The sequence below is a fragment of the Hyaena hyaena genome, unplaced genomic scaffold (assembly GCF_003009895.1).
Source record: "Hyaena hyaena isolate Hyena2069 unplaced genomic scaffold, ASM300989v1 scaffold_10, whole genome shotgun sequence".
Lineage (NCBI taxonomy): Eukaryota > Metazoa > Chordata > Mammalia > Carnivora > Hyaenidae > Hyaena > Hyaena hyaena.
Window position 1 is genome coordinate 5525619 of NW_024080642.1, and position 14201 is coordinate 5539819.

Below are 14201 nucleotides of genomic sequence, written 5' to 3' on the forward strand. Positions count from 1 at the left end.
TCCAGAGGAACCTCAGCACACCATTCTTCGGCCCAGACTGGGGGCCCACAGGTCAGGGGTGGAAGGGTCACCCACGGGAGCAAGGGCCAGCTGGAGCCTGGGAGGGTCGACCTCTCGGGGCAAGCCACCAGTTCAGCGGCTGCGGTCTGTCCGGTGCCCCCCGCGGAGCCCCGGGAAGCCGGAGCCTTCAGCTCCGTTCAAGTTTGAGGCCAACTTTGCTGGTGCTGCTGACAGCACAGATGGGCGGGGAAGTGACAGAAAGCAGCTCCAAGAGCAGAGAGAAGACACTCCTCTCTTGGGTGAGGCTTAGGCTAAGTCCAGGACAGAGAGAGAGAGAGAGAGAGAGAGTACACCACACAGCCTCCCTCTCTCCCCACCCTCCTCCAAGATGCTTTTCCTTTTCAATTCCCCTCTCCCTTGAGAGCCACCCAGCAGCAGCGCCCCAGCCCAGCCCAGCCCAGTGGGACTTGGGTAGGCCTCTGGTTTCTGTTGTAGCCGAAGAACCTGCTTCTCTGGGCTGGGGGCTCTGGATGGGGGGAAAGGACGAAGTGGCTCACAAAAAGGGTATGTCTTCAACTGTCCTGGGAAACTGAGTCTCTGTCTTCTCCACTTCCTCCCATCTGTGCACTCCCTCTGATCTGCTGGGACACGCTGGGCCCTGGGCCTCTGGCATCCCACCTCCACCCTGACCTCCAACCCCCAGAGGTGCTCAGGCCACAGCCTGGCTCCTGGATCCAGGAGGAGAGGGAAGGCTGAGCACCATCACGGGAGGATCCTGCCCGAATGGGTTCTGAGCACCTCACCGAGGGGTGGGGTGGAGGGGTATCAGGGAGAAAGTGTGGCTTCCATCTCATGCCCATCAGAGCTTTTTGGGGGTGCTCTGATCTATTTTTTTTTAAGTATTTAAAATTTTTTTTATGTTTTATTTATTTCTGAGAGAGAGAGAGAGACAGCATGAACAGGGGAGGGTCAGAGAGAGAGGGAAACACAGAATCAGAAACAGGCTCCAGACTCTGAGCTGTCAGCACAGAGCCTGATGCGGGGCTCGAACCCACTAACCGTGAGATCATGACCCGAGCCAAAGTTGGATGCTTAACCGACTGAGGCAACCAGGAGCCCCTGATTTATTTATTTTTAAGTTTATTTATTGTTTTGAGAGAGAGAGTGTGAACGAGTGGGGGTAGGGGCAGAGAGAGATAGGGAGAGAGAGAATCCCAAGCAGGCTCCACGCTGTCAGCATAAAGCCTGATGCAGGGCTCGAACCCACAAACTGTGAGATCGTGACCTGAGCTGAAATCAGGAGTTGGACACTCAATCCACTAAGCCATCCAGACACCCTCTGGGGTGCTTTTAAAGAGCAGCAAAGATATTTCTGTTCAGGAGCTCCGGGGGCAGACTCCAGCTCTGCAGGTATCAGTCCTGGTCGCCTGTCCTCTCTGATTCCTATGGTCTCTTGTCTTTTTTCATTCCCTCTCGTTCTCCGTCTGTTTCAGCCTCCTTTGCTATTCTCCACTCTCTCCACTCCTCTCTCAGAGGTTGTAGAGTTCAGATCCTTTGATACCACAGATGAGAAAAGTGAGGCCAGAGATGGAAAGACACTCCTCCCAAACTGTATCTCCTCCAGACGTCGATCCCTTATCCAGATCCCCACATCCAGGCTCTGGTTCGGAGCAAGATGAGTCATTTTAGCGGAAAGAAAGAGCTTGGGTTTGTGTCTCAGGCCGGCTTCAGAAATGCTGCTTCCAGAAAGGGCTAGGACAAGGTGGTGGAGGGCGTGTGACTGGCAGACAGAGGGAAGAGCAGGCTACAGGCAGGAGGGAGAGCCACATGCTAAGGGCTGAGCGGGAGGCTGGGGAGCTGAAAAGGCACCTGGGGGCCAATGAGATTCAAAACCAGTGTTGAATGGCTTTGGGGCACATTTTCAAGTTTGATAAATTTGAGTACATTAAATTAAGAATTGTTGCTCCATAAAAGAAACCTATTGCTATTTCTAAAATGTGGGCCTCCAGGGCAGTGAGATTGTTGCTTTCTGCCGTGGGTGAGAGAGCTCATGCGAAGGGGGGTGGGGCTTCCTTCTCATCTCAGTGGGGTAGGGAGAGTGAGCTCAGTTCCCTGGTCCAGGAATTTCTGGGAATGTGCTGTCTTTTTAAATATGAGACCTCCTGCAGAGGGTGGTAAGTTGGGTGCCTGAGACCCCTAAACTCTAAGTCAGTGTCCACCTTGGACATAATTCCATGTTATGGCCCAGAAGCAGACCCTGGGATCAAGGGACTCAGGTCCTCCACGGGGCCAACAGCTGCCCAGCCAGAAAATTCCATAGCTTCTAGCCAATGACTACTGAACCCCTGAAATGTAGCTACTTTAAGCATTTTATTTTTTTTCAATGTTTTACTTATTTTTGAGAGAAAAAGATAGAGAGAGAGAGTAGGGGAGGGGCAGAGAGAGAGGGAGACACAGAATCCCAAGCAGGCTCCAGGCTCTGAGCTGTCAGCACAGAGCGGGATGTGGGGTTTGAACCCATGAACCTCAAGATCATGCCCTGAGCCGAAGTCAGAGGCTTAACCAGCTGAGCCACCCAGGCGCCCCTGAAATGTTGCTAGCTTAAACTGAAATGTGCTGGAAGTATAAATCACCCTGGACTTTGAATAAAAAAGGAATGTAAATGATCTCACCAATATTGTGCACGTTGGATACATATTGAAGTGATAATATTGTTGATATACTGGGTGGAATGAAACATTATTAAAATTACTGTCGCCTCCTTCGTCTCTTCACTGTTTAAAAAGATGCCTACTAGAAAATTAAAAACTAAAAACATAGTTTGTATTACGTTTCTTTTGGGGAGTGCTGGTGTAAAACAGAATGAACCTGACATAAAAGGGGGCCTTTTTGACTTAATAAAAACTCTAAGAGAAAAGAAAAAAAGACCAGAAGTCCCTAGGGTGGCTCATGACAGTGGGGTTGCAGGGCTGGCTTTTGGGGACTTGGGGACCCAGGTGTGCTCAGCCATTGGGTGACGCTGAGCTCATGGTGCCATCTAGTGGCCTGGAAGTGATGACGGGAATGACCAGAGGTGGGAGTGGGGCTCGAGTGGGGAGAAGGGGAGAGGCCGGGAGAAAGAGCAGCAGGTTGGGGCTCTGAGGCTGGTGAGCCACCACCTGCCCGCTCAAGCCTGCCGTTGCCGCCTCCCCACTCTCCCACCCCCAAAACGAGGTCTCAAAAGGACTGTGGGCCATATTCGTCCTGCAAAATGGGTTTGGCTTACAAAGTGTTAACACAATATGTGCTTTTTTTTTTTTTATGAAATCATCTTGCTTTTTTTTTTTATATATATTTTTATTTATTTCTAGGAGAGAGAGAGAGAGACAGCGTGAGCAAGGGAGGGTCAGAGAGAGAGGGAGACACAGACTCCGAAACAGGCTCCAGGCTCTGAGCTGGCAGTCAGCACAGAGCCCGACGCGGGGCTCGAACCCACAAACCGCGAGATCATGACCTAACTGAAAGCCGGACGCTTAACCGACTAAGCCACCCAGGTGCCCCAGTATGTGCTTTTTAAAAAGCCATTCTATATAAACATGGAGCTTCAGACGTTTAACATGAAGATCTGGGAACTCTGGGCCCATTTTCTGCAGAACAGCAAGCCGCTGGGCCACCAGCAGCCTTTAGAAGGGGGGCACTGAGCTCCTCTTCCAGCTCTGCCTTCACCAGGAGTGCCTGTCTCAGGGGATTTGAGCAGTGAGCCCCTGCAGCCAGACAGATGGACTGGCCCTTCTGTTCCGTGGCTGTCTGACCTGGCTGCTTTCACAGGGAACTGAAAAAAGTCATCCTCTTCCCTTCCCTGCTCCCCCGCTGGGCTGTGGGGTCCTGGAGGGGGCAGGTGTGCCCTGGGTCCCTTGCCCAGGGCCTGGCCCAGTTAAGGTGGCTGGATGACCCAGAGGAAGATGAAGACACTAACCAAGTGCCCAGGGTGTGCCCGCACGGACACTAATTCCTACCTCTGCCTGCCCCCAAGTGCACCCCTAAGCAAGGAAGATGCTGAGAGGTCAGCAGTGGAGGGGAAGTGGACCTGCATGCTGGGCAGGGGGGCAGTGGGGGGGAGTAAGCAAACTTCAGAAGGATGGGTAAGCTGGACCCTAATCCAAGGGTAGAGGTAATAGAGCCCTCTAAGAGCTGTGCCCCACGGACCTGTTGACCCTTGGTCTAAGATTGGGTGTCAGGAAACCCTATGAGGCTGACAGGACCATAACAATGAACTAAATTCCTCTTCTCACTGAGGGCTTCCGGGGCTCAGCTCACCCTGCACCAAGGACAGCTGCAGCCTTCTGGTATCTGTGTGAGCTTGCGCGTGCTCGCGCACGCACACACGCGCGCACACACTGTAAGGAAAACATAATGTCCTGTTCTCATCAGCAATCACCCAGATTTCATTTCCAGTGAGGAGGGGGCCCTCCAAAGGAATCCACTCAGGATACTTTGTCCTTGCTGTCCGGGCTCAAAACAGTTCTCTACCTACCCCTCTTTGGAAGGCCCTCTAAGGAGACAAATCTTTCACCTTTAAAAAGCAATTATGAAGCCTAATACATACTAACTCTGTTTGCCTCCTTCCAAATTCTCGCAGGGTGTGTTCATGTACCTACATGTTGGTCTACAGTTATAACCAGCGGGCACGGACCATTTTGTGATCTGTGCTTCTAACTCGTGATTATTTTTACTGTTAGAACACCGTTTATTAGCCACGCCTCCTCAGCTGGGCATTTGTATTGTTTCAGATCTCTCACTGCGCAGTGCCTCTGGGACTGCCTTTTGGCAAATCTGTTTCTCTTTTGAGATTACTCCCTTGGAGTGTTGGTTGTTTTTTTTTTTTTTTAATGTTTGTTTTGGAGAGGGGGGGCGGAGAGAGAGGGGGCAGAGGAGCGGAAGAGGCCTCTGCAGCTGACAGCGGAGAGTCCGAATGTGGGGGCTCGAACTAACCAACCAGAGAGATCATGACCTGAGCTGAAGTCAGATGCTCAACCAACTGAGCCACCCAAGCGCCCGCCTTGGAGTGTTTTTATTGTGATTTTGGCAGTTTGTTCTCCAGCAAAAAAAGGAACAGATCCACAGTGCAACTAGAAATCTGTCCCCATGCCCTCTTCTCCACATCCCTGACAACATCGGTCTTAACAACTGTTGTTTATTTTTGCCGGCGTGTCTCATTCATTGCTAGACAGACAAGGCTGCTTCCTGTGATGGAGGTAACCAGTATAAGGAAGGGAGTTGGAAGGCACAGACTTCCTAAGAGAAGCCAAGAGACTGCATGTATGGGAGCCCTTTGCGAGCTGTGGAGCTGCTGTAAGCATCTACTTGTTATTCTTCTCTGTCCCCTTCTCCTTCGAGCATTGTTTGGGTAGCAACCTTATAGATAAATAATTTCTGTCTTTCGGTATACCGGTCCTTCGTGTCTTTTAGCCATGACTTTTAGCAGCTCTGTCTTACATAGAAAGCTTTCTAATGCTTTCCTTTCTATATTCACTTAATAACTATTGTTGTACTATTTTTCTCTATATTTGGACAAGCCCAGCTGGTCTCTGTTGATAACGTCCATTCCTTTCATAATCACAGATTTTACTGCTCCTCTCCACAGTAAGTCAGTCATTTTGCATAACGGATACAGTCTCAGGAAACAGGTTTTTAAAAATCAGGGGCATTTGGGTGGCTCAGTCAGTTAAGCATCCAAAACTTTGGCTCAGGTCATGATCTCACAGTTCATGAGTTCAAGCCCTGCATCAGGCTCTGTGCTGATAGCATGGAGCCTGCTTCGGATTCTCTGTCTCGCTCTCTCTCTGCCCCTCCCCACATACATGCTTTCTTTCTCTCCCAAAATAAATAAATAGAACTTAAAAAATAAATCAAGCAAAGGGTGCCTAGGGGTCTCAGTCTGTTAAGCGGCCGACTTTAGCTCGGATCATGATCTCACAGTTTGTGGGTTCGAGCCCCACATCCAGCTCTGTGCTGACAGCTCAGAGCCTAGAGCCTGCTTGGGATTATATGTGTCTCTCTCTCTCTCTCCCTCTCTCTCTCTCTCTGTCCCTCCCCCACTCACTCTCTCTCTCTCTCAAAAATAAATAAACATTTAAAAAATTAAGCAAGGATTCCAGAAAACCCCGGTGGCCCATAATGAAAGGCATTCTGGCCCAGGAGACTCTAATGCATTGGGGAGAGGCAGGGAGTACCTGTTAGGTCAATACGTACGTGTATGCACACACAAATATTCATATGTTCACAGTCTGGGTAAGCACTCCCATGATGTGTGTGCATCAGAAAACCTTTATGACATTAAAAAAAAAACATTTTGAATACTATTAGCATGAGAATATACAAAACACATGGCCCTGATAAAACAATAGCTAATGTATTGTGGACTTTACTTTATAAAACACCCTCCCATGCATTCTGTCTTTATCACAACCTGGTGAACCGAATATGTCTTAATAGCACCCAGTGAGTGCTTACAGGGCCAGGCACTATGCTAAGTGCTTGAAATGCATTATCTCATTTAGTCTGCACAGCAGCCTATGATGTAAGTATTAATTTCAGCCTGTTATACAGAGGGGGACCCCAAGGTTCAAGGCCCTTGGGCAATTTGCCCAAGGTCACTCAACTGGAAAGAAGAGACTGAGAAGTCCTTACACATCCGTCCCTTTGACCCCACACATCTGCTGCACATTCACACCTTCACCTGCAGGGGGCGCTCTCGCCATTCCTGTGCTGATGGTAAAACTGGGCCAGAACTCTGAGCTCTCTCTGTTCTGCAGCTTAAGAAAACAGGACTTCTCTCTCTCTCTCTCTCTCTCTCTCTCCTTCCCTCTCTCTCTCACTCTGAAATAAATAAAACATTTTTTAAAACTAAAAAAAAGGGGGGCACGTGGGTGGTTCAGTCAGTTAAGCGTCCCACTTCAGCTCAGGTCATGATCTCATGGTTCATGGGTTCGAGCCCTGCATCGGGCTCTGTGCTGACAGCCAGCTCAGAGCCTAGAGCCTGTTTAGGATTCTGTGTCTCCCTCTCTCTCTGTCCCTCCCCTGCCCATGCTCTCTCTCTCAGAAATAAATAGAACATTTCAAAAAATAAAATTTAAAAAAACAAACAAACAGGACTTGCTGGTCATTTTATCATGTTTCCAGGGCATAAAAACTGGGCTGAAGGTAGGCAGAAGCACTGTCCAACCTGGTCTGAGATTATAATAGTATACAAACAGTAACAGTCTATGGAACGCCTTCTAATTACCAGAAACTGCATTATGAACAGATGGTAACCCTCACAGTCACCCTGAGGTGGAATCATCTGTGTCAGAGGTGAGGAACTAGAGGCTTAGAGAGATCAAGTGATGCCATGGGTCACACACGTAGTAAGTGGCAGAGCAGAGACTGGATCCCAGGCCTGTCTAGCCATTTCCTTTCCACTACCAGACGGTGGCACTGCCTTCTCCATGAGATGGAAGGCTCAGTGGGCGCGTCTGGGGCCAGATTCCCACATTTTGTTCCTGGACCCCAGGTGTCCTCTGCCCAGAGGAAAGCTTTCCTGCGATCTGTGCGATCTGTGCGGCAGCCACCTGCCCTGTGAAATTGGAAGCCCTAATACCTGTGGGCCGGGGACAAGATGGCAAGTGCGCCAGTCAGCGAATGTCTCGCTTGCAGAAAGCAAAGATATCTTTAATTATGGCGGTGAGCCTCATCTTGACTGTTTTGAGGACCCCTCCCTTATCCTTGGGTCAATAGGCTTCTGTCCAGCTTCCGTTAAACCCCCCCCCCCCATTCCGAGCTGTGTAACTCTTCCTCTCCAAGCCGGCAAGCGTCCAGCTCTCCAAGGAGACCAGAGAGCCCTCAGCCCTCCTTCAGCACATCTGGGTTCTCACCCCAGCCTGCAGCAGCTGCAGCGTCAGCCCGGTCAGCAGGAGTGAGGCCAGACACTAGCCCGGGAGTGCTCGTCTTAGATGCAAAAGCTCTCCAGACTTCTCTGGGAGGGCTGGTTGTGCCTCCCACTTTCTCAGCAGACTTGGCCCGAGGCCCTAATTCCCTTAACCTCCTCCCCATAATCTTCTCTGATCCTGTGTCTGCCTCTCATCACAGATGCCCTGGCTGCACTGGACCACTTTTCCCTGGGAGCTCCGTTCACCCACACTCAGGGTACAGGCAGGACTCGCCCACCCCCAGGCCCGGGTCTGCCATAGGCTTCCTTTCCTGAGCCTGGCCCAGACTCTTCGACCACTGCAGCCCTCACAGTGGCTCACTGCAGACAGCAGCTCGGCGGGGTGGCGGGTCCCAGAGATACGGCTGACTGACTGCATCCCGAGTCTCCTGGTGCCGCTCGCCTTCTCCAAATAACATCCTCTCCCCCAGTGCTCCTCCCAGTGCTCAGCCACACCTGGGGGCCTGCCATGAATCAACGCCCCAGATACCTACCTGTGGGAATTAGGCCCTGGGAGACCCACATTCCACAGTGAGCTCCCAGACCTCAGGCCTTCCTGCCAGCCTGGGCCACCGGGCCCGGGGACACCTGAGAGCAGACGGAGATGATAGCTTTTCCTTTTTATTTGGCTCCTGCTGTTGCCTCTCTCAGATCACAGACTTGGGGTATCAGCACAGGCTGGGGACACGGACCCCACACTGTCATCAAACCACAGCAGGTGTCACCCATACTCCCACCTACAAGCCCCCCTGTCCAAAAGCCCTCTTTCTCCTCAAAAGCAGCAAGAAAAGATAGGACTCAGAGGCACAGGAATGCAAAGATCCCTTTCTGAGAAGAGTTCATCAAGTCCAAAGAGCCCAGCAGGATCCCGCTCCTTTCACGGAGCTGCCAGCCCTGGTGGGGCTTCGGGCTGAGGAGGGGGGCTGGGGAGTGCAGCCTGGCCTCCGTTCCTTCCTACTGGCAAGGCTGCTCCCCCCCTCTCTCGGGCCTCAGCCATTCAGTTTTTCTTGGTCCAGGACGGATTTTTGCAGTCTTCCCTGCGGTCGTCATCCTCCGTTGGCTCCTCCCTGGCCGGCCTCCCCCCAGGCCCACCGGGTCGCCCCGGAGCCAGTCAGGCGTGCTGGAAGCCCGACCCGGGGCCCGCTCGCGGGTGGCCCCGGGGCCAGGCGAAGGGAGCCCCGGGACCGCGGCGCCAGCTTCCCGCGGACGACTGGGCCGCGCCCTGAGCCTCGGCCCCCGCCCGGGGCCGTCCCGGGTGCGTGTGCGGGGAGCACGAGGCGCAGCGCGGCGCGAAGGGGCCGGCGGGCGGCGGGGCGGGCGGCGGCGGGCTGGAGCCCGCGTCCCCGGCGCCCCCGGCGCGCGCGGCCTGGCCGTGGCACTCCAGGTGCCCGCAGGGCCAGCGGGGCGCGGGGCTGGCGCGCAGGACCAGGGAGAGCGCCGCGATGCGGTGGATGGCCCTGCGCAGCGTGGCGATCTTGGAGAGCCTCTTGCCGCCCAGGTCGTGGCGCAGCGCCCTGCGCAGCGCGTTGAAGGCCTCGTTGTAGTCCAGGATGCGCTTGCGCTCCCGCACGTTGGCCGCCATGCGCCGCGCCTTGGAGCGCACCGGCCGGGCGCGTTTCCTGCCGCTCGCCGCCTCCTCGGCCTCGCCGTTCTCCCTCAGCACCCCAAAATCCCTCCCGGCCTCCCGGCAAGAGGCCCCCAAGTCCTCGGCGGGGCCCTCGGCCCCCTTCAGGCCTCTGAGGCCTGGGCCCGGCACGCCGCGGTGCATGGCCTTCCCCGGGCCTTGCTGCCCCGGCCCCGGCTCGCGTGGCTGACCGTCCACCTTCCGAGCGGTGACTCCTGCAGGCCGGACCCTCCCGGACGGGCCTTCTCTAGCTGGGCTTTATGGCACCACGTGGCTCTCCACCCTCCCCATCCATTCATCTCCCTCCTCCTGCTTTATTACCTGCCTCCAGGTAGGTTGGCGAGGGAGGAACCGAGAGGAAGGAAGCGAGGAAGCATGCAGATTCTTGTACGAGGGGACCGGACTGGGCAGCGGCCACGCCTGGGGCAGTGCTCCAGCCGCCAGGGAGAACTTGCCCTGCCTCACACCGGGGCCTCTCTCAGGTGACCAGGCTGAATGGAACGTTCGACCCGCAGACCCCAAATACAGTGCCAAATTTGGCCTCTGGGCAGGAGTACTGATAGGTACACGGAAGGGTCCCCGTGGTAGTTGAGCGTGTTTCAAGAACCTTGAAAATTCTAGTCAAGGCTTGTACAGCCATAGAGCTGTCCTTTAGCAAAGCATGACTGTCCCCATGGGGCCAATAAAGGAGGGACGGATCTGATACAGCAGGTAAGAGAGACCTGAAGCGTCTGGCTTTTCCCCTACCAGAGTGAGCCTGCCTGGGACTCTGGGTTTGCGTTTTGATTGCGCCTTCCTCTCCCTCTATCTCCCTTTGGCTCCCCCTTCAGAAAGCGGAGCTGGACTGAGCTTGTGACACCCTGGGTCCCCTTGTGGTACCCATCAGGGGCATCTTTTGGTGTTCAGGGTCCTTGGGCTGCTCTGTCTCATGACACAGCATTGCCATGTTATGAACTCAGTGAATGCACCCACCCCCACCCCCACCCCATTCCCAGGGATTTGAATTAAAAAATTTTTTCAATGTTTATTTTTGAGAGACAGAGAGTGAGCAGTGGAGGGGCAGAGAGGGAGACACACACACAAAATCCAAAGTAGGATCTAAGGCTCCGAGCACAGAGCCCAACGTGGGACTCAAACTCACGGACCATGAGATCATGACTGAGTGGAAGTCAGACACTTAACGGACTGAGCCACCCAGGCGTCCCCCTCCCCCCAGAGATCTGAATTTTAAATAGAGTCTCAGAAAAATAATAATGTTTAATCCTAGAAAAGGACCCTCAGTGGAATTTCAGGCATCCACAAGTGAGTTCAGCAAGTCAATGTCATTCCCAGTCACAATCCAAAAGCCTCCAAAATGCAAAGCTTGCTGTGGCATCCAGCTGGGATGGGTATAGGGTTCACATCCTTTGCACCAAAAAGCATACCAATAATCCCATTATTTCAAACTATTAATTGCTCCGTGGAGAAAACAGGGCACTAGGAAATGAATTATATATTTTTCTGTGATTTTGTTTTATTGTGTGTCTTGCTCACTAGACTATAAGCATCCTAAGGATGTTTGTGTTTCTGGGGCTCTAGTCCCCAAATCTGCAGTATCTGTGAAATTACAAAGTGAATGAATGGATGTTTTCTCAGTCTGTTTCCCATCATCCCCACAACATACACACACACACACACACACACACATACACAATCACACAGAAATGCATGCCTCCAGCAAGATTCTACACAGAACATAGGCCACAGATGTCTAATTGTGGCCAGTAGATTCCAGCTCAGCTAACAGGATGTCAGTCTCAATGGGTCGTTTCAGGGCTAGAGGTCATCAGGTCAAAACCCAGAGAATCTGGCTCGAGTGTCACATTCTTGGCCACCTCTGCTGCTACCCCTATCCATGTCCCTTAGCCCCTCAGTGCTTCTCTAGAGAGAAAAGAGTCACTGCCCTGCTCAGGGCCTTGCCCAGCCCTTCGGAAAAGCCTGGCCCCTAGGGTCAAAGGTAGGCAGGTCAGGAGGCAGCAGGTGGAAATTTCAGTCTAGGAGGGCCAGGTGGGAGAGGTGATATGGTGGATGGGAGCCCTCCCCCACCCTACCCCCAGACAGTGTCCTTTTTTGAAACTGTCCCTGCCCAGGGCATGGTTGGACATATGAGCACTTCCAGAGAATTCCACCAGACAGGGAGTCAGGAGACCTGGTTCTAATTCCTCTACCAACCTGCTACATGACCTTGTGCCAGTCATATTTTCTCTAGACTTCAATTCCCTTTTCTTTGCAAAGAAGACATCCTCGCTACAAAAGAAGGTGGGCAGGACCAGTTACGTACTTTGCAGGGCCCTGTACAAAATGAAAACTGGGGCTTCTTGTTCAAAATCATTGCAGATTTGGAGATGGTGACAGCAGAGCATTAACTGAGCTGGGGGCCCTTCTAAGCATGGGGTGCCTGGGGCCCCTGTCCATGAAGCTGGCTCTGAGTGTAGGACACAGTAGTGTAATGGTAATGAGCACAAGTTTTGGATTAAAACTTATCTGATATTTGAGTCCTCCACCTGCAAAGTAGGATACCAGTCTCAGAGGACTCAGTGGCATGGAGTCCAGTAAAGAGGGGGCCTCAAGAAATACTGCACCTGGTTATCTCAAGGATAACCTCAGTCTGACTATGACCACCAGCAGGCTTCCCCTCCCCCATATGGGCTCCCCAAGGAGCCCATAAACCACAATCAGAAGGAAGTAGATGGGCAAGTCCCGAGCACCCCTCACCTCCACAGAAGGATGGAGATGGCCCATCCAAGGAGTTCTTCCCTTCCCACGGATCCTCAGGGCTGCCTCCCAGAGGGGAGTTCGAGCAGGGCAGGAGCAGAGAAAGAAGACACGGAATCTGAAGCAGGCTCCAGGCTCTGAGCTGTCAACACAGAGCCCAATGTGGAGCTCGAACTTATGAACCGTGAGATCATGACCTGAGCTGAAAAGTCAGACGCTCAACCAACTGAGTCATCCACCCAGGCGCCCCTCATCATCTTAATAATATTGATACTGACTTCTACTGAGTGCTTATTATAGGCCAGGCATAGCACTAAGTGCTTTTTTATTTATTTATTTATTTATTTATTTATTTATTTATTTATTTTACTAAGTGCTTTTGAAACATATATTATCTTGTCCCCACAGCAATCCTATGCGGAAGGCCCTGTTATTATAATACCCATTTTACAGACTGGAAACTGCAGCCTGGAGAAAAGTAAGTAACTTGCCCCGAGTCAGAGGGCTGAGCTGTGTGGCTCCTACTTAAAGACCATGCTCTTAACTCCTCTGGGCTGAACCTGCATTCTCAGCACAGGGAGTCCCCCACCCCCAGCACCAGCAGCTGCCACTGACCACCTGCAGGTATCAGAGGCCTGGCACCCGCTCTTGGAAACAAAAGCCATTAAGATATTCGAACAGTTTCGGGCGCCTGGGTGGCTTAGTCGGTTAAGCGTCTGACTTTCGCTTAGGTCATGATCTCGCAGTTTGTGGGTTCGAGCCCTGCGTCGGGCTCTGTGCTGACTGCCAGCTCAGAGCCTGGAGCCTGTTTCAGAGTCTGTGTCTCCCTCTCTCTCTGACCCTCCCCTGCTCACACTGTCTCTCTCTCTCTCTCTCTCTCCTAGAAATAAATAAAACATTAAAAAAAAAAAAAGATATCCGAACAGTTTCAACCAAGTGTAAAAAATAAAAAGAGCTTGGCTGGTAGGGAGAAGGGTGGGGGGGGGGAGGGGGGGAGGGAGGGTCCCCCAAATGAAGAGAGACAGGAAAGAAGAGAGAATATAGGCTGGAAGCCAGGAAAAGTTCAGAGCACCCCTCTGCCTGCCTCCTGGGCTAAGATTTGCTGCCTGGTGTTTCCCTGGCTAATCCTCTCTCTGACCCCAGAGCCGACGGAGAGCACCAGAGAGCAGAAGTGACAAACCAGTGCCCACATGCTTACCCTACTGCAGGTGAGCAAGGGCCCAGTAAGTCAGGAGTAGCCTGAGGGGATTCGGGGTCAGCCTGCAGCTCCCTACATGTGCACGTTGGGAAGGCTTTAGGCCTCTGTCTGCCAGAGTTCTGGATGGATTTCAGTGGCCTGCAGTGGGTAACCAGCTTCTGCAGCTTTCCTCGTCTGTGAAGCTGGCCCTCAGCCCTTCCCTGCAAGGCTTCCCTTCTTAACTCCATCTCAGAATGTAGCAGATCATATTGTATTGTTCATGCTGGATCCACATCTGGGGCCGCCTCTGGATTCCCAGGCCTAGCACAGTGCCTGGTACATAGCACGTGCAAGGAAGTATTTTCTGAATGTTGACTTAATGGTGCAATCCTTAATATTAAGAATTTTATGAAACTCTGGAAATTCCACACTGGTCTGATCAAACAGGCTCTATATTCAAACCCAGTAAATATTTATTGGCCATCTAAAAATACCGTGCCCAGTGCTATAAGATTTAACATGTATTGACAGCCACAAATATGTGTATTAACTTAAGTGTATAGGAGCCCAATATTAAAAAAGAAGGAAATAAGCCTTGCAGCTGAATAGAAGTGGTTTAGAATTCCCCACCCACGCCATTCCCTGGGGGGAATTTGACAGCTGTCAAAACTGTGGTTCTCAGGGCACCTGGCTGGCTCAGT

General features: G+C 52.3%; 1 protein-coding gene across 1 annotated transcript; it reads right to left on the reverse strand.

The window, feature by feature from the left end:
• Positions 1 to 9056: 9056 nt before the first annotated feature.
• On the reverse strand, positions 9057 to 9713 carry BHLHA9 (basic helix-loop-helix family member a9). Its single transcript, XM_039252004.1, has one exon. The coding sequence runs from the start codon at positions 9711 to 9713 to the stop codon at positions 9057 to 9059; it is 657 nt and encodes a 218-aa protein (XP_039107935.1).
• Positions 9714 to 14201: the final 4488 nt, after the last annotated feature.